We start from the raw sequence: 22,630 nt of genomic DNA on the forward strand, positions 1-22,630 counted from the left end.
CTTAATGGATTATTCTTTTCACTTTCAGTATCCCAAGTAATGCATTGTGTTTCCTTGCAATTGTAAGGTGTATTTTCTCTCAGATGTTTACACTATACGGATCAGGTGCTTGTTAAGAAGTCTACAAAATTAAATCTGTTGGAAGTGTCAAGAGAGATGCTGCTTAAATCCCCACTATCAGATTGGTCTGTGAGAGCATCAAGACTCTCCAATCTTGTTCAATTATTGGGATAATTCTGAGAAAGGTCATTCGTGTGAATTCTTTTCTTTTGCCACAGAAGCTGCCTGACACCTATTTCCGTCATTGTCTTTGTTTTGTTGATCAGAATTGCTTCAGTACAAATCTTTTGCAGTTGCAGCAACCAACAAGTAAAGCTGCCCTGAGTTTATGGAATGCAGTAATTAAACAACCATGCATGGTCCATGATTTCATTTGTATAGTGCATGACTTGCATTCACTGGCATTTACCAGTACTGTGTCATTGTGCATTAAGTGCAACACAGAGCAACAAATCACTATGCTTTAAACTTGAAGAGAAGGCTATAACGTGTGATTCAAACAATCCACACACCCTGTCAACATTTTGTGAGAGTGTAGGTGTTTGGCAGGGACCCAAACCAGAGAGAGTTAAGAGCTCCAACATTTTTGCCACCTTCAAGGGGATCCCACTACACATCTTCCCATCTCCACCCCTTTCTGCTTTTCGCAGAGACCGTTCCCTCCGAAACTCCCTGGTCCACTCATCCCTTCACACCCAAACCATTCCCTCCCCAGGTAATTTCCCCTGCAACCGCAGGAGATGCAACACCTGCTGCTTTACCTCCCCCCTCGACTCCATCCAAGGACCCAAACAGTCTTTCCAGGTGAGGCAGAGGTTCACTACATCTCCTCCAACCTCATCTACTGTATCTGCTGTTCCAGGTGTCAACTTCTCTACACCGTCTTAACCTATCTGATCTCCCGGTGGCTCAGCACTTCAACTCCCCCTCCCATTCCCAATCTGACCTTTCTGTCCTGGGCCTCCTCCATTGTCAGAGTGAGGCTCAGTGCAAATTGGAGGAACAGCACCTCATATTTCGCTTGGGTAGTTTACACCCCAGCGGTATGAACATTGACTTCTCTAACTTCAGATAGCCCTTGCTTTCCCTCTCTATCCCCTCCCCCTTCCCAGTTCTCCCACTAGTCTTCCTGTCTCCGACTACATTCTATCTTTGTCCACCCCCCCCCCCCCCCCCATGACTTCAGTCTGAAAAAGGGTCTTGACCCGAAATGTCACCCATTCCTTCTCTCCTGAGATGCTGCCTGACCCGCTGAGTTACTCCAGTATTTTGTGTCTACCTAAGAGTTAAGAGCTCGTGTGGTTAGGTGTACTTCCAGAAGCAGGGCCCGGCACATGGTGGAGCTCAGACTGGGAGTATATTGGGAATTGAACTAAAGGGTAAGAAGCTGAGAGGGAAGTCTCCCATGAGGCTCAGCTTCAGCAAGAAAATGTGAACATCTTAAGTAACCCTTAGAAGTGTGTTCACTAATGTAATATATTGAAACATCAACTCCTGTGCAGCAGAGCCTGGTCTCCAGTCAAAATGTAGAAACAAAGAACTGCAGATGCTGGTTGAGACACAAATGGACGCAAAGTGCTGGAGTAACTCAGTGGTCAGACAGCATCTCTGAAGAACATGGATAAGTGACATTTTTAGAAAATATCTTTTTCTTCAGAAAGGTCTTAACCCGAAACATCACCTATCCATGTTCACCAAGAATGCTGCCTGACCCCCTAAGTTACTTCACACTTTGTGTCCTTTTCTGGGCTCCAATCACCTTGGATCACTTTTCTGCGGTATCAAGACCTGCTTCTGTGAAGTCCCTGTGGAAGCTGGTGTGAAACAGCCACTCCTCTTTAAAATAAACTGCTCACAGAAAACAGCTACTCTACAATATGAAGTTCAGCATCCTCATGAACAATCCCAGTAGTCCTGAACACCCATCACTATCACATCTCAAGAACATCTTCCCTGCATTGAATGCGATACAATGGACAGGAGATTTCAATTTGGAAGAATAAGGTACACCTTTAGAGGGGAAAACTGAAGGAGATATACTGCCTTCATCAAGTGTGTTCTATCATCAAGAATGAACTGGTCAGCATCTCACCAACTTGTCCTCTGGAATTAATGAACACCTTATGCTCGCTCTAATATGGAACCAACACACTGCAGTAATCAGTGCCTATGTCTCAACCACAGAAGATTCAGAAAGTCCCAAGGAAGACTTATGCTCATGCCTTTAAAAAATCTTGGTGTACAGGCCAAAGGGAGACAAACAGATCCTGCTAAATGATTCCAAAGCATGAGTGAGAAATTACAATCGTCTGGCAAGGAGTGAGCAGCAAGGAAGGAGTGGAGAAGAGTATCTCCAAGGTCCTCTTCTTGACAAAATGCTTGTAGTGTGGCCTTACCGCAACAAGCACAAGATGTCATGACAACACAGTACAAATGTTACTCCTATTTTCTATGTTTCTATTAAAGGGATCAGGGGGTATGGAGAGAAGGTAGGTACAGGCTACTGAGCTGGATGATCAGCCATGATCATATTGGATGGCGGTGCAGGCTCGAAGGGCCGAATGGCCTACTCCTGCACCTATTTTCTATGTTATCGTCCCATAGATTGCACGATTGCCCAAACGATGGACCACAAAGACGTCCACATTACCCATGTCATGATGGGCGCTGATGATCATTGCCAAATCCACTCTATGCTCTTCATCAACCTGACCCCAAACAATGTTTCAACGGAAGCAGTACCACAAGATCAAAGTCAAAGCTCTCAAAGATCCACAAAGTTAGCCGGTCCAACCAGCACCTATCAACTTTCAGCACACGGGACACTAAGTATCCACAGCTCCTCGGCTGCTCTGAAGTCTGCCACAATTGGGACATTTGTAGAGATCCTAGGTGTTTGTAACAAGAAGCAGTTAACTTTAAATATAAGTACCTGGATTTGAGGCACCACCTTTCTCAGAGGAAAGGGAATGGCTTTGCAGGCACCTGAAGGCCGATGTCCAGCAGAAATCCTCTGACCTAAAGAACAGGTTGTGGGCGGACAGAGCAGAGGAGGCCTGGTAACTCACTGACAACCATGGTATGTGTCACAGACGTCTTCCGTGCTGTGAAATTCATCCAAAGTCCCAACACTCGTGACCCATCTCGTTGAGAGCCAGGAATAGGGGTGAACTTATCAGAAACTAAGAAGCAGTCAATACCTATTGGAAAGAATATTTTGAGGACCTCCTTAACCATGACTCTTCTATTTGATGAAGAATTGCACAGATTGCTTATGATCTACCAGACACCAGTGCTCCTTGTCCTCCATGTATTCCTGAGACCTAGACTATCTACAGCAGGCATCACCAGGTACTCGTGCTGAATCTGCACAATCCTTCAAATTCATTGGAAGGACAAGTGAACGGATGTCAGTGTCCTCTCCCAGACCAATAACCCCAGCACTGAGGTCCTTGTTACACAGAGGAAAAGGTTCACAGATGTCCCAAAGTCTCCTTGAAGAACTGCAGGTACAATAACAACATTTAAAAAACATGGACAGGTACATGGATAGGAAAGGTTTAGAGGAATATGGACCATACGCGGGTAAATGGGTCTAGCGTAGATGGGGCAAAATGGTCGGCATTTGGGCAGTTCCATCCTGTATGACTCAATGACTAAATAAGTCGACCCTGAGGTACAGCCTGAGGAAAACACAATCATCCCACACACCACCTCAACCAACTGCGTGTATTCAGTGTTTTCTTGTTTCAGTGTTAAATATTTTCGCTGATGTTTCCATGGTGATTTTTACCCGCGTTGTGTATCCGCTTCGCGATCCTCGGCATTCAATTTAGTTTAGATTTAGATTTAGAAGTTCAAGCACTTTCCTTAATCGAATCACCTCAGCGACCACCTGACTCGCTAACCCCGAAGAGCAGAGTGAGGATCTCAGCCAAATGTGTTCAGACTGAAATTCTCTCCTAACTTTGGCACACTTTAGCAAAGGAGAATGAATTATTGATGGACACTTGCTGAAGCGGCCACGTGTCCGACGGTGGTATTGTTGCCTCTTCAGTTGTCATGGTTGTGTTGTCCAGGTACTGCCTGTGTGATTGGTGCGAAGGGGCCGTCTCCGGGCAACCCTGCTGGTGTTTAGGACGGAGCGAGTGGAACGCACCGAAGAGAAGCCGGCGGCCGCTTCATGGAGTCGGGCTGAGGGCTGAGCTAACAACCCGGGCCAGTTGGGTAAGCACCGCCTTGCAATCTGATGTTTGAATTTACTCCAGGGCGGGTCAGTAAAAGCAACTCTTATTTTCTTTTTGTTATCTCCAACCGTCAAATGACACGATCAGCACCTTCCAGTACTGTAGAAAAATGGCTTGAAACTTCAGGTATTAAAACAATTCCCACGGGCCTTCCCATATCGGAGTATAAGAAGTAGAAAAAAATCAGGTCCTCAGCAGGCTGGAGCAAGAAAGCAAAGAGGAAATGTAAGTTATTGATTGTTTCCTGTAGGCTATGCAGGAACATGCACTTGTGAGACCAGAGCAGGCTAGCAGGTAATTACATTTCAGATGATTAAGAATGAAACCTATCCAACTTGCATATGAATTTTGGAACTGCTGAATTCAGTGAGAAGGCAGGAGAATGGGGTTAGGAGGGAGAGATAGATCAACCATGATTGAATGGCGGAGTAGACGATGTGCCGACTGGCCTAATTCTGTTCCTATCATTAATGATCTTATGAACAATTCACATTTTTAAAAAACATTGAGGTTTAATGTGCAGGACGTCACCAGGACTAAACTGAAAGAAAATTATTATTCAGGAAGCCGTTATTGAATGGATTCAAGTCTGGATTCTAAATGTCTGGATTGTAGGAAGAAGAGAAATGCTAGCCTTCTGCTTTCTAATTTCCAGTCAATTCCAGTAATGTATTAACGTGGAATCTTCATCCAATACAACCATGCACTCTACAAGTATCTTCCTTCAAACATCTCCATTTACATCTCCTTTCACAGTGTCTTTGATCACCTCACTGATTTCTACTTTTATCTGTACATTAATAACAGCTAAAACTAATAAGCAATTCATTTGCTGTAAAATACTTCGAAACGTATAAAAACTATTGTTTATTGCTAATGTTTCCTTCCACAGATGCAGCCTGACCTGCTGAGTGCAGCAGTTTGTTTCTAACTGAGGATATTGGAAGAATAATTGTGAGTTCATCCCTTCTTTCTCTCTTTCCCCTTATCCCACTTTTCAATCCTTGCAGATGAGAAATCACTAAGAAAACTTTAGGTCAACACTTTCTTAATATAATTTGTTGTCGAGAAGGAACAAAAAGTTTTCTAATTTTGAGATAACTGAAAAGGAAGCAGAATTGTATTTTCTAGTTTTAATATTGTGTGGATATAGGAAAGTTAAAAAACAAATTATTTCATATTGACAGGAAAATTCAGGATTACACAGAGCATGGGCACTTAATGCGAGGAAAATAATCAAAAAGATTTGAAATTAGAATCAGGAAGTGAAAAGGGTATTATCTCTTGGTTAGAACCTGTCAGCATACTGGGTGCACTTCTTTGAATTTTGTAGATATATTGGACCAAGTCTCTCCTGCATTGGTGCAGCACCCTCTCTTTCCCCACCCCCCACCCCCCTCCTTCCTCCCCCTCCCCTTCCCCTCCCCCCCCCACTCCATCCCCCTCAACCCCCCTTATCCTCCCTCCCTCCCCCTCTCCCTCCACCCCCTCTCCCTCCACCCCCTCCCCCCTCACTCCCTAGGGGATAGATTTAACCTTAAAATGTGAATAACTTAAAAAATATAACACCGATTTCAATGAAACTTCTTCCATTAGCACCAAAGGGACGACGGTGAGTAAGGTGGGCCTAAAATTGTTGCGCGATCGTGTACCATTTTGACTGCAGTTCAGGAACAAACAAACAAACAAACAAATGAGAGTTTTAGTATATAGATGTTTCATTGAGAGCTAAAGTGTTCACATAATAGTAAAATTGTAGAGGAAGTCTAGCAATAGAGGATATGGGATCTATTTGTGAACAGAGGAGGTTGTGAAACCAACACTTGTCAGATAAAGCAGGACAAGATCAGTTGCCACAGATAGGAGATTGTCCCTGCTGTGCAGGAAGAAGCTACAGATGCTGGTTTAAACTGAAGATAGGCACAAAAAGCTGGAGTAACTCAGCGGGACAGGTAGCATCTCTGGTCGAGATCTTTCTTCACACTGAAGTTACTGAGTTATTCCAGCTTTTTGTGTCTATCTTCGATTGTACCTGCTGATTGAACTGGTGAGAGACATGAAAAATATGAATATGAAAATTAGGAAAAGCAAGATGTATGACCGCAGCATGGATAATAAGTCAATTTCAGAGTTAATGAGCATAACTATTCATAATTTACTGTACTTTTATGCTATGTAACAAAGCAGCATTTGTGGAGAGAGAAACGGGGGACCTTTCAAACCAAGGACTCAGACCTGGATATGTTTTGCACTTATCCTTTGGATTTTCCATTGGATTATCACTTCATTATGTAGGGTGCCATGTAAATATCCACTAAGTCACTGTTTTTCTTGAAGTACACTGAGGATAAACATATCACTGTCACTAAGAGAGGAGAATAATGATCAACCATAGTTCATTGTTCTAGTATATCTAAATTTTATCTTTCAGTTGAGTTCACGAAGGCAAAATGGCAACTCTGAGTTTAAAGTCAGCTCAGCGATACACAGTTCCTGACTGGTTCGCCAATAATAACCAGATCTCAACCAATTCGGAAAGACAGCGTTATATGTCCCATCAGATCCGACAGGAAGGTAGAAGCCTGCGAAATGAAACCAACAATCAGGTAGGATAAATGCAAGTTTAATAAACAGCTCTTGTTCATTTGATGTTCATAATAGGATCCTAGTCCATTTGTTGCACCCTTGATGACACAATTACTCATTACTCTGCTTCCCTAGAAATACAAAAGTGATGACCGCCTTGCAGAAGATTGCTCATTTTCACTTGTCTAAATTTAATTTTGCCTTCTTTTGTAAGTTACTATTTTGGAAAAGTAAGATGTGGTATCCCTGTGGGTTCTTCTCACTGCCGAGAGACCGATATCTAGTTACACTTTGAGATCATTGTGTACGATTAGAAACTGAAGTTCTTCATTTTATTATAGCTAATGTTTTTTTTCAGTCTCTCGCCCTCTTGCTCTTGCTCACTCTCTCATTCTCTTAATACACTTGTGTCAAAATATTAATTTGATGATGAATTTGGTCACCATAAAACAATGCAGCATAGGATCAGGCCTCTTGTCCTGCAATGTATGTGCCGACCATGATGCCAATTTAAGCTGCATATCTGCCTGCAAGTGGCCAATTGAGTCAATTTGCCATTCAGCCATTTGAGTGTGTGCTATAGGTTTCTTGGATAATATTTGTGGAATCTTATGTATGAGTGTTTTTTGACATTTTGCCACAAAATTAATATTTATGGTTATGATACCTCACAGGTAAAAATATGACTTTAAAGCAATTTTTGAGTTCATGATTTGTGAATGGCACTAAATAAATGTAGATTCATTTGTTCATTTATTCTTTTTCTTCAATCCCTTTGTGCTATTTTTCATTTAAAGATATAAAAGACCATGATTTAATTAGAAAGCCACAGCAATTTTAGATCCAAGTAATTGGAAAAACTATTTAGAGATTATCTCTGATAGTAATATAATTCCCAAACATATGAAACAACATGGCTGATTTTCCTCTGTCTCGCTGGTTTTTGAGAAGGAGAAAGGGATAATTAGCCATAAAGCAATAGATACTTTTAAATGTTATATAAAGATAATGGGATAACATAGAACATCTTCTATATCTTTTTTTCCTTTTTCAATGAGGCTATTTGGCTCCCGTTAATGGTAGCAGTATTTAGATGACGGCCTAGGTCCTGGAAGCAGATCCATACATTGCTTGTTATGGTGACCCAAAAGAACAGGCCTTGGAAGTGCAGTTGAACTTAGCTGAGTGCAGATTTGCCAGTTGTTAAAAAATCATTTTAGACTGAAGCTTGGGTAGTGAGAAAAGTTAGACTACCATTGTGTTAGAACAAATATTAGTCAACCTTACCAAAATCTACTTGCATATATATAATTTGTCCAATATACTAACCTACAGATTAAGAATGGGATTCACAAAATATCACAATCATATCACTGTACATTTTCTGCCATGTATATACAAAGCATGGATGGTTAATCCTGGCAATTGATATTAGCAAGCTTAATTATTTGGTAAACTGCTCAAACATTGCTCTCATGGATTGCAACATAAAAAAACCTTTTCATTCCATTGCCATCTATTCTCACAGCCACTGATGAGAAATTCATATTTGGAACCGTGTCTCTAAGGTTAATTGCGTGGAAACATCAGAATAAAACTGTCTTTTGGAAAAGTTTATTTAGAATACATAGTACCTGATGATGATGCCACTCGGACCAACTAAATACAGCTAATATTTACGATCCAATTCAATTTACCAATCTATTGGAACTGTGAGATCTATTATTTATTGCAGACAAAATGGGATCAAGAAGATAACAGCACTAGGCTCGCTGAGCGAATCGATGACGTGGACCGATGGAAAGAACTTTTGGAGATAGCTCTTTGCGACATTAATGCTGAGATAGATGCTTTAAGCAAAGTAAGTTTATACCAGCATCACCTCATATTTATTTTGAAAATGGTCTCAATTTTTTTCTTTTGCTCAATTGCTCGATACATTTAGGCTAAATGTTCTGTGCTGTAGAGGTGTAGATTCAATAGACAATAGACAATAGGTGCAGGAGGAAGCCATTTGGCCCTTTGAGCCAGCACCGCCATTCAATGTGATCATGGCTGATCATTCTCAATCAGTACCCCGTTCCTGCCTTCTCCCCATACCCCCTGACTCCGCTATCCTTAAGAGCTCTATCTAGCTCTCTCTTGAATGCATTCAGAAAATTGGCCTCCACTGCCTTCTGAGGCAGAGAATTCCACAGATTCACAACTCTCTGACTGAAAAAGTTTTTCCTCATCTCAGTTCTAAATGGCCTACCCCTTATTCTTAAACTGTGGCTCCTTGTTCTGGACTCCTCCAACATTGGGAATATGTTTCCTGCCTCTAACGTGTCCAACCCCTTAATAATCTGAAGAAGGGTCTCGACCCGAAACGTCACCCATTCCTTCTCTCCCGAGATGCTGCCTGACCTGCTGAGTTACTCCAGCATTTTGTGAATAAATCGATTTGTACCAGCATCTGCAGTTATTTTCTTATACCCTTAATAATCTTATACGTTTCGATAACATCCACTCTCATCCTTCTAAATTCCAGTGTATACAAGCCTAGACGCTCCAGTCTTTCAACATATGACAGTCCCGCCATTCCGGGAATTAACCTAGTAAACCTACGCTGCATGCCCTCAATAGCAAGAATATCCTTCCTCAAATTTGGAGACCAAAACTGCACACAGTACTCCAGGTGCGATCTCACTAGGACCCTGTACAACTGCAGAAGGACTTCTTTGCTCCTATACTCAACTCCCCTTGTTATGAAGGCCAACATTCCATTGGCTTTCTTCACTGCCTGCTGTACCTGCATGCTTCCTTTCAGTGACTGAAGCACTAGGACACCCAGATCTCGTTGTACGTCCCCTTTTCCTAACTTGACACCATTCAGATAATACTCTGCCTTCCTATTCTTACCACCAAAGTGGATAACCTCACACTTATCCACATTAAACTGCATCTGCCATGCATCCGCCCACTCACACAACCTGTCCAAGTCACCCTGCAACCTCATAGCTTCTTCCTCACAGTTCACACTACCACCCAGCTTTGTATCATCTGCAAATTTGCTAATGGTACTTTTAATCCCTTCATCCAAGTCATTAATGTATATTGTAAATAGCTGCGGTCCCAGCACCGAGCCTTGCGGTACCCCACTAGTTACTGCCTGCCATTCTGAAAGGGACCCATTTATCCCCACTCTTTGCTTTCTGTCTGTCAACCAATTTTCTATCCATGTCAGTACCCTACCTCCAATACCATGTGCTCTAATTTTGCCCACTACAATTCAAATTACTGCATTTGAGAGCTTTCACAAGCAATATTTGAGCAATGTGAATGAGGCAAAATTGGACAACAAATAGTTTAGTTAATCTGGATTAATATCAGATGGAATTTTGCAAGCACTTGGCAGGGCCTCAGAGACACAAGTTTGTTGCTCTATCACTAATACTAGATCTATCATCAATGTTCATTTCCTTCATCACGGCTCCACAAAATCACAAAGACGAGGCATGGAAATTGATTGCAAAAATCTCATTGCTGCAAAACTGAGATTTACCTTTCTGTGTGACTCAAATATATGGAGTTTTCATTATCCAGAGCCATGTAATATATCTAAATTATTCAACCTAATCACAGAGAATGCCCAATATATTTTTATGTGGAGGACTGTTAAAGTCCTTTAAACAAGACTTTCAAGAAGGCTGACATTAAACAGTACAATGTCAAGTATGATTTATTCACAAAATGCTGGAGTAACTCAGCAGGTCAGGCAGCATCTCGGGAGAGAAGGAATGGGTGACGTTTCGGGTCGAGACCCTTCAGACTGATGTCGGGGGTGGGACAAAGGAAGGATATAGGTGGAGACAGGAAGATAGAGGGAGATCTGGGAAGGAGGAGGGGAAGGGAGGGACAGAGGAGCTATCTGAAGTTGATATCAATGTCAAGTATGATCTCTGTAAGGCTATCAGGGAGGCTGAGAGAGAATGCCAGAACAAACTAGAGGTTCAATTCAATACCAGGTGACTGAAGAAGAATCCCGACCTGAAATGTCGCCTATCCATGTTCTCTAACTGGAGTTACTCCAGTACTATTTTGTGTCTTTTTGTTTTGCAGTTCCTTGTTTCTGTGGCAGAGCCTGAATACCATCACAGGCTACAGGCTCCAAGTCAGGGGTAATCTCTGGCAATGCATATCTCTTCTGGATGAGCTCAATACCTTTTACACCTGTTTTGAACAAGCAAACAAAGTCTCACCAAGGCATTTCACCACCATCCCCTGCTGGCTCTGTCCCATACATCTCGGTGGCAGAAGTCATGTTTTCATGAGAGTAAACTCTCAGAAAGCTACAGGCCCAGTTGAAATCCCTGAACGATTATGGGAGAAATATGTACACACCAGGGTGGGTATGGGGACAAGGGAAAGAGGAAGGGGGTTGTGTTGATTTCAACTAATAACCCCCAAATTTTTCCCATTATCTCCCATCTGTGAGTCCCATATTTCCCTCCCTCTGACTTCATTTTTCACACCTCCTTTCCTTGTCTGGCACCCTTTTGTCTCATTTTCACCTTTAGTCTTTGTCATTTACTCCACTGGCTACCCTCACTACCCTTCCCCACTCACCGAATCCACCTATCACTTGCCAGACTTTATTTTCCAGCTTTCTGCCTCCCTATTCCATCAGTCTGAATAAGGATTCCAACCCAAAATGTCATCTGTCCATTCCCTCCACAGATGCTGCCTGACCCACTGAGTTCCACCCAGCAGTTTGATTTTGCTGAATCTGAATAGGTTTTAGTACAGTTGAACAGTTTTGGCGATCTCTTCCAGAGTAAGGAAGAAGCAGAGCGTGCTTTAGAAGCCAAGAATTTAAATCTGGATGTCGTCATTGAATCTCTAACTCTACGGGAAGGTCGGAAGGACATTGATCTTGTGACAGACCAAGTGCATGAACAGCTTCTTAAGGAAGTTGAGGTGATTGATGGTTCGAAGAAAGCTCTTCAGCAGAAAATCAGTGAAGCCTTTGAACAACTCTGGTATGTGCATGTGGGCTTTTATTTATTTGTATTTCTGATTGTGACAATTGCATTGATGCAAGGATAAAATCCATTGATGCAACGTTGTCCAGTTTTGACATTTGTCCCTAGAACTTTAGTCTCTCTTACTCCACCATCTGCCAATTATCCCCCCTCCTCTCTCTTCCACCTTCCATACCAACATCTAAACTTTAGGCTATTTGGAATCTATCTGGTAGAACTCCTGTTGGACAGGTTCTTACTGTAATATTATCCAAGAATTGTTGTGTTTATTGTTTTCATATGAGATACTCCTTTACTTAGAAATTTTGGCTGGCACATACACACTTTGATTTCCAACCGAATGCATGAAGTAAAAGGAGTTTTACTTCAAGATAACTGCACTCGCTTATCATCAAAGAGAAAACCTTCTGACTCAGTGAGATTGCTACCAATTCTGACCTGTAGACGTTGTATGCATGGATTTCAGAAAAGCATTCGACAAGGTTCCGCAAGGTAGGCTGCTCTAGAAGGTTAGATTGCATGGGATCCAAGGAGAGATAACTGAAGGGATAGCAAATTGGCTTCACGGAAGGAAACAGAGGGGGATGGTGGAAGGTTGCTTCTCGACTGGAGGCCTGTGACTAGTGGTGTGCCTCAGGGTTCGGTTCTGGGCCCGTTACTGTTAATGATTTGGATGAGAACATACAGGGCAAGATTAGCAAGTTACAAAAGTGAGTGGTTTTGCAGATAGTGCAGGTTGTGAATGATTGCAGCAGGATCTAGATCGATTGGCCAAGTGGGCTTGAGGAATGGTTGATGGAATTTAATACAGAGAAGTGTGAGGTGTTGCATTTTGGGACGTCTAACAAGGCCAGGACCTACACAGTGAATGGTAGAGTTGTAGAGCAGAGGGATCTAGAGCAGCTTGTAATGGAGCCTTCCAGAGAAAAGGCAATTCTGGATTTAGTGTTGTTCAATGAACCAGATTTGATAAGAGAACTCGAAGTAAAGGAACCGCTTGGAGGTAGTGATCATAATATGATTAGTTTTAATCTGCAATTTGAGAAGGAGAAGGTTAAATCGGAAGTGTCTGTGTTGCAGTTGAACAAAGGGACTATGAAGGCATGAGGGAGGAGCTGGCCAAGGTAGACTGGAAAGGGATCCTAGCAGGAAAGACGGTGGAACAGCAATGGCAGGAATTTCTGGGCGTAATCCGGAAGACGCAGGATCATTTCATTCCAAAAAGAATGAAGTAAGGGGAGTAGGAGGCAACCGTGGCTGACAAGGGAAGTTAGGGATGGAATAAAACTAAAAGAAAAGATGTATAACACAGCAAAGAGTAGCCGGAAGCCAGAGGATTGGGAAACTTTCATAGAACAACAGATGGTAACAAAACGGGCAATAAGGGCTGAAAAGATGAAGTGCGAGGGGAAGCTGGCCAAGAATATAAAAAAGGACAGTAAAAGCTTCTTTCGATATGTTAAGAGAAAAAGAGTAGCAAAGTCAAATGTGGGTCCCTTGAAGGCAGACACGGGTGAAATTATTATGGGTAACAAGGAAATGGCAGAAGAGTTGAACAGGTACTTCGGACCTGTCTTCACTAAGGAAGACACAAACAATCTCCCAGACGTACTGGAGGACAGAGGATCTCGGGGGGTAGAGGAACTGAAAGAAATTTTCATTAGGCGAGAAATAGTATTGGGTAGACTAATGGGACTGAAGGATGATAAATCCCCTGGGCCTGATGGTCTGCATCCCAGGGTCCTCAGGGAGGTGGCTCTAGAAATAGTGGACGCATTGGTGATCATTTTCCAATGTTCAACAGATTCAGGATCAGTTCCTGTGGATTGGAGGATAGCTAATGTTATCCCACTTCAAGAAAGGAGCGAGAGAGAGAAAATAGGGAATTACAGACCAGTTAGCATGACTTCGGTGGTGGGAAAGATGCTGGAGTCAATTATTAAAGAGGTAATAACGGTGCATTTGGATAGCAGTAAAAGGATAAGTCCAAGTCAGCATGGATTTATGAAAGGGAAATCATGCTTGACTAATCTTCTGGAATTTATTGAGGATGTGACAAGTAAAATGGATGAAGGGGAGCCAGTGGATGTAGTGTATCTAGACTTTCAAAAAGCCTTTGATAAGGTCCCGCACGGGTGACTAAAGTTAGAGCACATCGTATTGGGGGTAGGGTGTTGACATGGATAGAAAATTGGTTGGCAGACAGGAAGCAAAGAGTAGGAGTAAACGGGACTTTTTCAGAATGGCAGGCAGTGACGAGTGGAGTACCGCAACTGTTTACCATATATATTAATGATTTGGAAGAGGGAATTAGAAGCAACACTAACAAGTTTGTGAATGACACAAAGCTGGGTGGCAGTGTAAACTGTGAAGAGGATGTTAGGAGGTTGTAGAGTGACCTGGACAGGTTGAGTGAGTGGGCAGATGCGTGGCAGATGCAGTATAATATAGATAAATATGAGGCTATCCACTTTGGCGGCAAAAACAAGGAGGCAGATTATTATCTCAATGGTGTTAGGTTAAGTAAGGGGGAGGTGCAGTGAGACCTGGGTGAACTTATACACCAGTCACTGAAAGCTGGTGTGCAGGTACAGCAGGCAGTGAAGAAAGCTAATGGAATGTTGGCCTTCATAACAAGAGGATTTCAGTATAGGAGTAAAGAGGTTCTTCTGCAGTTGTATAAGGCCCTGGTAAGACCACATCTGGAGTATTGTGTACAGTTTTGGTCTAATTTGAGGAAGGACATCCTTGTAATTGAGGCAGTGCAGCGTAGGTTCACGAGATTGATCCCTGGGATGGCGGGACTGTCATATGAGGAAAGATTGAAAAGACTAGGCTTGTATTCACTGGAGTTTAGAAGGATGAGAGGGGATCTTATAGAAACATATAAAATTATAAAAGGTCCAGGCAAGCTAGATGCAGGAAAAAAGTTCCCAATGTTGGGCGAGTCCAGAACCAGGGGCCACAGTCTTAGAATAAAGGGGAGGCCATTTAAAACTGAGGTGAGAAGAAACTTTTTCACCCAGAGAGTTGTGAATTTGTGAAATTCTCTGCCACAGAGGGCAGTGGAAGCCAAATCACTGGATGGATTTAAGAGAGAGTTAGATAGAGCTCTAGGGGCTAGTGGAATCAAGGGATATGGGGAGAAGGCAGGCATGGGTTATTGATTGGGGACAATTAGCCATGATCACAATGAATGGCGGTGCTGGCTCGAAGGGCCGAATGGCCTCCTCCTGCACCTATTTTCTATGTTTCTATGAGTGCAGGTGCATGGTTCCTTGAAGATCGAGTCAAAGGTAGATAAGGTGGTCAAAAAGGCTTTTGGCACATTGGCCTTCATCAGTCAGAGTATTGAGTATACAAGTTGGGAGGTCATGTTGCAGTTGTATAAGACATTGGAGAGACTGTATTTAGAGTATTGTGTTCAGTTCTGGGCACCATGTTATAGAAAAGATATTGTCAAGCTTGAAAGGGTTCAGAGAAGATTTACAAGGATGTTGCCAGGACTAGAGGGTCTGAGTTATGGGGAGAGGTTGAGTAGGCTGGGTCTCTATTCCTTGGAGCACAAGAGGATGAGGGGTGATCTTATAGAGGTGTATAAAGTCATGAGAGGAATAGATCGGGTTGATGCAAAGAATCTCTTGCCCATAGTAGGGGGATTGAGGACCAGAGACCATAGGTTCAAGGTGAAGGGGAAAAGATTTAATAGGAATCTGAGGGGTAACTTTTTCACACAAACGGTGGTGGGTGTATGGAACAAGCTGCCAGAGGAGGTAGTTGCGGCTGGGTCTATCCCATTTAAGAAAAAGTTAGACAGGTGCATGGATTGGACAAGTTTGGAGGGATATGGACCATGCGCAAGCAGGTGGGACTAGTGTAACTGGGACATGTTGGCTGGTTTGGACAATTTGGGCCGAAGGGCCTGTTTCCACACTGTATCATTCTATGACTCTATGACTAATTCATCCTCTCAGCTGATGTGATCTATTGATGGAAGGTACTTTCTGTTCTTTTGCAGCTTGTTGATAGAAGCACGTCAGCAGCTGATCTTTGACATCAAGAATAAAAATGAAGCTTTGGATATTGATGGAGTTGCTCTATCTCTCAACAATAATTCCACAAATATTTCACTTAAACCAAACCCATTGCGCATCCCTCCAGGGTAAGAAGAACCTTTATGTTTTACAATTCTGATTAATCTGGAGTTTATATCACTATATCGATTCTTAGTTTAATTTATGTTCCCCACCACCACAAATTTCTGTCCCTGTTCATCAGGATGCTAACAATTCCCTAGTTGCCATTGACAATACAACATATTGACTGAGTAGCTCTTCTTTCTTTGTCATTCAGTCCAAGCAGGTTATTCATCTGCAGAGCAGCATTGCCAACACAGATCTTGCGTATGCCACACTCGTAGGCTCCTTGAAGCTTCCATTTTGTTTGTCTGAGATTGCCTAAACGAGTTTGAATGAAAGTAGCTTATCTAATAGTCAATTTGCCCATTGAGCCGTTGTAGTTGAAATTTTGTATATAAAGAACCCAACCCAAACTGTATGTTACCGTATGACTGTATCTTTCCTGTGGAAGCTCAGACACGTTGAGCATCAACAGGCAAATTAACTGTGATTACAACAGTCACTCTGATGTATTCTCTACTCTATATTCACCAGATATACTTTCACTCGGCATCTTACAATAGTAGATCAGAACTGAGAACACTAATCCTGTGGTCAATTGTAGCATCTCAACGGCTGCCTGCCTAATTTGATTTTCAGTTTTCAGTGATCTTGTCCTTTCTAGCTCAATATCACACAATGTAGAAACATATAGTGTCCTAATGAAGAGACATAGACACTCATCAATGTGGTGTTCATGTAAATTCCAAAAGTAGAGAAGAATAAACTAAAAGCTGAGAGGGGAAAAGAAGGGTTGCAAAGAAAAGACTGGGAACTAGAGGCCAATAAGCCTAACATCTATGGTAGGTAAGTTACTGGAGAGAATTCTATATATGCAATTGGATAGACAGAAGCTGATTCGGGATCAGCCCATATGTGGGAGATCATGTCTCACAAAAATTACAGCAGGATCTTGATCAGCTGGACAGTTAGGCTGAAGAATAACAAATGAAGTTTAATACAGGTAACTGGGAGATGTTGCATTTTGAAATGTCAAACCATGGCAGGACCTTTGCAGTGAATGATAGGGCCCTGGGGAGTGAAGCAGAGCAGGGATCTAGGAATACTGTTACACAGTTGCCTGAAAGCGATATCACAGATAGAAAGGTAGGTAAAGAAAGGCTATTGATACAGTTGCCTTCCTCCATTGGAGTATTGAGTATAGAAGTTGGAACATTATTTTGCAGTTGTACAGTACATTAGTGGACCACATTTAGAGTATTGTCCAGTTTTGGTCACCCTCTTAACAGGAAGGATGTCAGTTAGTTGGAAAAAGTTCAGAGAAGATTTATGAGAATGCTGCCAGGACTCACATATCTGAGCTATTGGGAGATATTGGGCATGATAGCACTTTATTACCAGGTGGCTGAAGGATGATCTTATAGAGGTGTATAAAATTATGAGGGGAATTGATACAGTGAATGCACTGTCATTTACCCAGGGTGGGGGAAGAAAGAACCAAAAAACAGGTTTAAGGTGAGAGACGAAAGATTTAATAAGAACTTGAGGGGCAACTTATTAAATCAGAGGGTAGTAGGTATATGTAATGAGCTGCCAGAGGAGGTGTTTGAGGCAGGTACAATAACAACATTGATATACTTGTACAGGTACTTGGATAAGAAACGTTTATGGGCCAAATGCAGGCAAATGGGACTAGCTTAGATGGGGCTCCTTGGTCGGCATGGACAGGTGGGGCTGAAGGGCCTGTTTCCATAAGAAATAGGAGCAGAATTAGGTCATTCAGCCCATTGAATCTGCTCCACCGTTCGTTCATAGCTATTTTATTATTCCCTCTCAAGGCCATTCTGCTGCATTCTCCCCATAACCTATGACGTCCTTAAGTGCTCTATGACTATGAAAATACTGCACAACTACATTTTTCTTTGTTGCCTGCTGTGGGTAGGTCCACCACTGTCCAGCAATGGGATATGTTCAGTCGTTACAACAAGGATCGAGCAGAAGCAGAGATGAAAGCTTCAACTAATCTTCGTGAAGCGATTGTCGCCACCATTAAATTTGTAAGTCCAAATGAGAATTTCTTATCTTCTATTTCTGGGATATGCAAAAGCAGGGATTATCTTGTCAAAGTTATCTGCCTAGGTTCCATCTTCTCTTATTATTGATGATAATAAATATACAATTTAGAGCCAAGAATCAGGGCCCTTAACCTGTAGTATCAATTCATTTTCTATCTCCTTATAAAACAGTGCGACCACATAGTGGTAATAGATATTTCACAGATTGTGGTGTAATCACTATAACTACAATGCTGGATTATCATTCTTTCTTCAATTCATACTATGTGTATAAAAGGTAGAATATAAAGGAGGAAAGTTGAAGTAAAGATTCTAGGGTTAGGCATTAACATATTCACACTGTGAATAAAACCTTGCAGGAGAGAAATGTTTATGCCTTGGGCAGCAAATTGTCCCCCAATCAGCAGATTATGAAGCAACAGAGTCATGAATTATGAAAGTCAGACGGGGTGTGAAGGGGGTCTTTAGAAAAGGATAAGAGGACAATGGACATTGTGTAAAATGAAATGACCCGTAACTTGACTCCTGATTTATGTCATTGCAGACTGATAATGAAGTGGAGGCACAGCGAGTTGCCACTGACTTTGCCTTCAGGAAGAGAATTCATGAATTTGAACAAGCCCTTAATGAATTAAAGTGGCAGGAGAAAAATGTAATGAACTTCATTCTATATCGGAACATTTTTCATTTAACTGTGCTTTAACCTTTTTGAAACATATATATTTCTCAAGTAAAAATGTCAAAAGAATGTTTATTTGCTATATTGGTACTCAAATTGGATATCAATGCTGGGTCTATAACAGCTGATTAAAATATTAAGGTCTTTTCATAATAATATAATACCCCATAGATTGCAATTGGGTCTTGAAATAAGGGAGATATAATCAAAACCAACTGCAATAATACCAATTGTATGGTTTCTTAAGGAACCACTCTATATTCAAGAGTGGATAGTTTGCTTCATAGCTTTGGGTCAGCCAATCTGATACAAACCAGTTTCACAAATCAGATCTGTAGACATTTAATATAAGACTATTTAATGAGAAAGCTAGGGATTTACCTTTCAATTATTTATCTTTTAAAATTAATGTAATGATTATAACAAAACCTCTAGAACAAAAAAAAACATTTTCCTTCATTTTGATTATTTTAATATTTTTCCTTCATCTTTTCTATCTCACACTTAGATATATATTTCTTACCCTATCATTTTAATTTCTGTAGGAAACTAACATTGAATTGAACATTTTAATTTATTTTTCCAATTTTGTCCCTCAGGATGGATTCTCCTTTAAGATTAGTTGAAGTAGCACAGTTCATATGTGATTTCTGAATATAACTGCATATTTCTTACACCCTTGCTTTGCACACCTCTTTATTTTGGGTTTAAGGAAAAATATGCCTGTCACCCACAAAATACCATATTCATAAACAAAAGGAAAGAGCTTGTGAAGCCACGTATTCTGTTTGTTGGAAAATCTTGTGAAGCCATAAATCTTGTTTTTCTATGTTAATGATCTCATTTAGCTCTTGGAAGAAATTGCAGATCTTGAAGAGGACATTCGACGCCTTGAAGCAGATCTTCGAGCTAAGATTGCTCCTTTGAAGGTGGCTCACACAAGACTTGAAGCTCGTACCTACAGACCCAATGTTGATCTCACCAGAGATGAAGTAAGAATAAAGGCTTATTAAGTTGTGACATTTCACTCATTTAGGACTTTTAACACTGATTCTATTTCCATTTTTGACTGAACGAAAGAGCAAGCAACAAACTAATTTCTCCATTGGAAAAAAACACTTCCTTTTATCTCTTCAGTTGCCTGTTCATCTGCTGCTGAATCCCTTGCACCTTTTAAGCATAGCCTTTTTACGGTGTACATGGGTGGATAGGTTTAATAAGTCTGTCCAGTAGGATGATTATTTTCCCATATTTCAATCATTACAGTATAATGGGCAGAGAAAGGATGCAAATTACATTTGGGTAAAGTTGAAAGAGAACTATCTTCATTAGCTATAATGTGAATCGATGAAAATGCCCCAAGTATCACGTGTGATTCTTTTTTTCCCACAGGCGCAGTATGGACTGATAGATGAGGTACACCAGTTGGAGGGGACCATTGCTACCCTCAAACAGAAACTTGCACAATCTCAGTAAGTTCTGTATTCTTTACATGCTGATTAGGTTGCCATCTTCTACATATAAAACAAGATCTCCATTTTTAGGTACATGAATACTTATTATATTTCTTTCAGATTTTAAAAAGGACATAATTTTGTTTTAGTCTGGGTCAGCATGGCAAAAGTGTCTCAAGTATATGCATGCCATACCCTTTCTCAATAATTTTAAAACCAAAATGGTACACTTATTAAATACCTTATATTTATATATCTATTCTTTGGAATTTAGAAGATTGAGGGTTGATCTTATTGAAAAATATAAGATCCTTAGAGAGCATGACAGGGTAAATGATGAGATGTTTCCACAAGTGGGAGAATCTCAAATGAGTGGACAGAGTTACAAGGTTAGGGGCTGCTCATTTAAAACAGATGTGCAGGAACATCCTCATGCAGAGGGTGACGAATCTCTGGAATTCTCTACCCCCAATTTAGCGTCTAAATCATCAGAGGTATTTAAAGAGAAACCAGATATATATTTTAGAAAGATCTGAGAAATTAGGCTGATGGAGAACTGGCACACAGGAATAAATGATGGGCCAGATTAGCCATGATCACAATGAATGACAGTGTCCATGCCAGCTTCTATTTGTCCTAATATTTTCAGGCATTTTAATTTATTGTTTTTGTTGCATGCCTCTATTTGCCTGTATTTTCTATCCTGAAGAACAAATGGCCTGGAGTGTGCCAAAGGTGTTCTTAAAAGAGGGATACTGACCATGTATAGGCAAATGGGATTTGTTTTATTTGACATTATGGTCAATGCAGACATTGTGGGCTGAAAGGCCAGTTCCAGTGTGTACTTTTAGATTAGTTTATAGTTTCATATATGAGGGTGCTATGAAATTCCTTGTTCAAATGAAGCTCACAGAGTTAGCAGTACATTGTAATGATAGATATAGCAATAAGTAGAACAACAAATGCAAAACAGCAGAATGGTGCAAAGATTGTTGTATGATCTGTGTGTACTGTGTTCCACGGTATAAATAATCTGCTAAGAATGGTTTGTATTTCTGGTAACGATTACTTGGTTTAAATCACTTTGCAATGTAGCTGAGATTGTGAAATTAGTTAATTTGAATTTGACCTGGGACAGATGAAAAATATATATCTTTCAGTGACAAGGAATGTTTAATGTTTTTATGTTTTGCTTCAGGGATGCTTTGACTGCACTCTACAAACAGCTGGCACGAGTGCAAGAAGACATCGCCTTGAAGACCCATTCACTCTGCCTTGATAACAGGAGCATGGATATAAGACGAAAACTCACAACTCCACCTGAGAAATATGTGTCAAAGATGGATAGTTTCACCCGTACACCCAACCGGGAACTTTCAGATATTAAATGCAGACAACTTGATTTATTATGATCACGTTGAATCTAGTACAGCAAGGAGAATATCCCTGTGTAATGTAATGATATATCTGTTGCAATGAATTACACATGCTGTAATCACCCAAGGAAATAAATAAAAGTGCCTAATCTCTCTCAGTAAATGCATGTTAACAGTTAAATAAGAAGAAGAAAATCATTGGGAACTTGAAGATGTGATGTGATGCAACTACAAACATAGCATTAGTGTAAGAACAGTGGGCATTAGATTGGCTTGTAGGAGTTGCTCAGTGAATAATTATATACCATTGGAGACAGTAATTCCAGCAAGCCATTGAATTTGAAAGGAGATGCGGTAGAAATATAATTAGAACATTACTTCTCTGATTGCTCTTTTGTGATCTATTCTGGAAAATGAGTGAAGTGATATCAAACATATGGTGTTTCTTGGCTATTAAGTCCATTCACCTCACGTTTGAACAGCCAGACAACATTATCTAAATTAGGATTATATATAAACCTGACTGGATAGGTGTTGCAGAACCACCTGCACATGTTTTTGAAACTTGATTTTTTTGATGTAATTGGAGTAGAAGTTCCCTGTTACTGTTTTAAATTTTGTTTTTGCTTTCTAGATTACATAGGTTCCACAAATTGCCATAGAAATGTTTTAGACTATTTTGTTTCTTCTATTTCTCAGTTACCACCGCATACAAAAATTCTATATTTTATTTGAAAAGACTTTCCTTGTCAAAGTTATTTCTTCCCTGAGCATGTTGTCCTACAAGTTCGTCTTGGTGTCAACTTATGGTTTCTCCCACATTATTTGTTCTGTTCATTCCAGTTGCAGCAGCATATTTTAATGGATTAACTTTAATACCAGGGACCTGGTTCCCACCAACATCCAGACCATTTTCATTGAGAAGTCAGTTAGTGATGACCAGCCTTATAAGTGCATTGTGATTAAGTTAATGAAAGAGCACCCAAAGTT

General features: G+C 40.9%; 1 protein-coding gene across 1 annotated transcript; it reads left to right on the plus strand.

The window, feature by feature from the left end:
• The first annotated feature begins 4,159 nt into the window (after nucleotides 1-4,159).
• On the plus strand, nucleotides 4,160-22,404 carry tekt2 (tektin 2 (testicular)). Its single transcript, XM_078423027.1, has 11 exons — nucleotides 4,160-4,287; nucleotides 5,200-5,261; nucleotides 6,739-6,913; nucleotides 8,629-8,754; nucleotides 11,709-11,914; nucleotides 15,936-16,079; nucleotides 17,999-18,113; nucleotides 18,676-18,783; nucleotides 19,659-19,802; nucleotides 20,203-20,282; nucleotides 21,463-22,404. Exons 3-11 carry the CDS (start codon nucleotides 6,758-6,760, stop codon nucleotides 21,674-21,676), a joined length of 1,293 nt encoding a protein of 430 aa, XP_078279153.1. The 5' UTR covers nucleotides 4,160-4,287; nucleotides 5,200-5,261; nucleotides 6,739-6,757; the 3' UTR covers nucleotides 21,677-22,404.
• Nucleotides 22,405-22,630: the final 226 nt, after the last annotated feature.

Source organism: Rhinoraja longicauda, chromosome 27 (genome assembly GCF_053455715.1).
Source record: "Rhinoraja longicauda isolate Sanriku21f chromosome 27, sRhiLon1.1, whole genome shotgun sequence".
In the NCBI taxonomy this organism is placed as follows: Eukaryota; Metazoa; Chordata; class Chondrichthyes; order Rajiformes; family Arhynchobatidae; genus Rhinoraja; species Rhinoraja longicauda.

Coding starts and splice junctions, on each gene's coding strand:
- tekt2 (XM_078423027.1), top strand. CDS start 6,758: ATGGCAACTCTGAGTTTAAAGTCAGCTCAGCGATACACAGTTCCTGAC. Junction 6,914..8,628: donor GAAATGAAACCAACAATCAG/GTAGGATAAATG, acceptor TATTTATTGCAG/ACAAAATGGGATCAAGAAGA. Junction 19,803..20,202: donor TTGATCTCACCAGAGATGAA/GTAAGAATAAAG, acceptor TTTTTCCCACAG/GCGCAGTATGGACTGATAGA.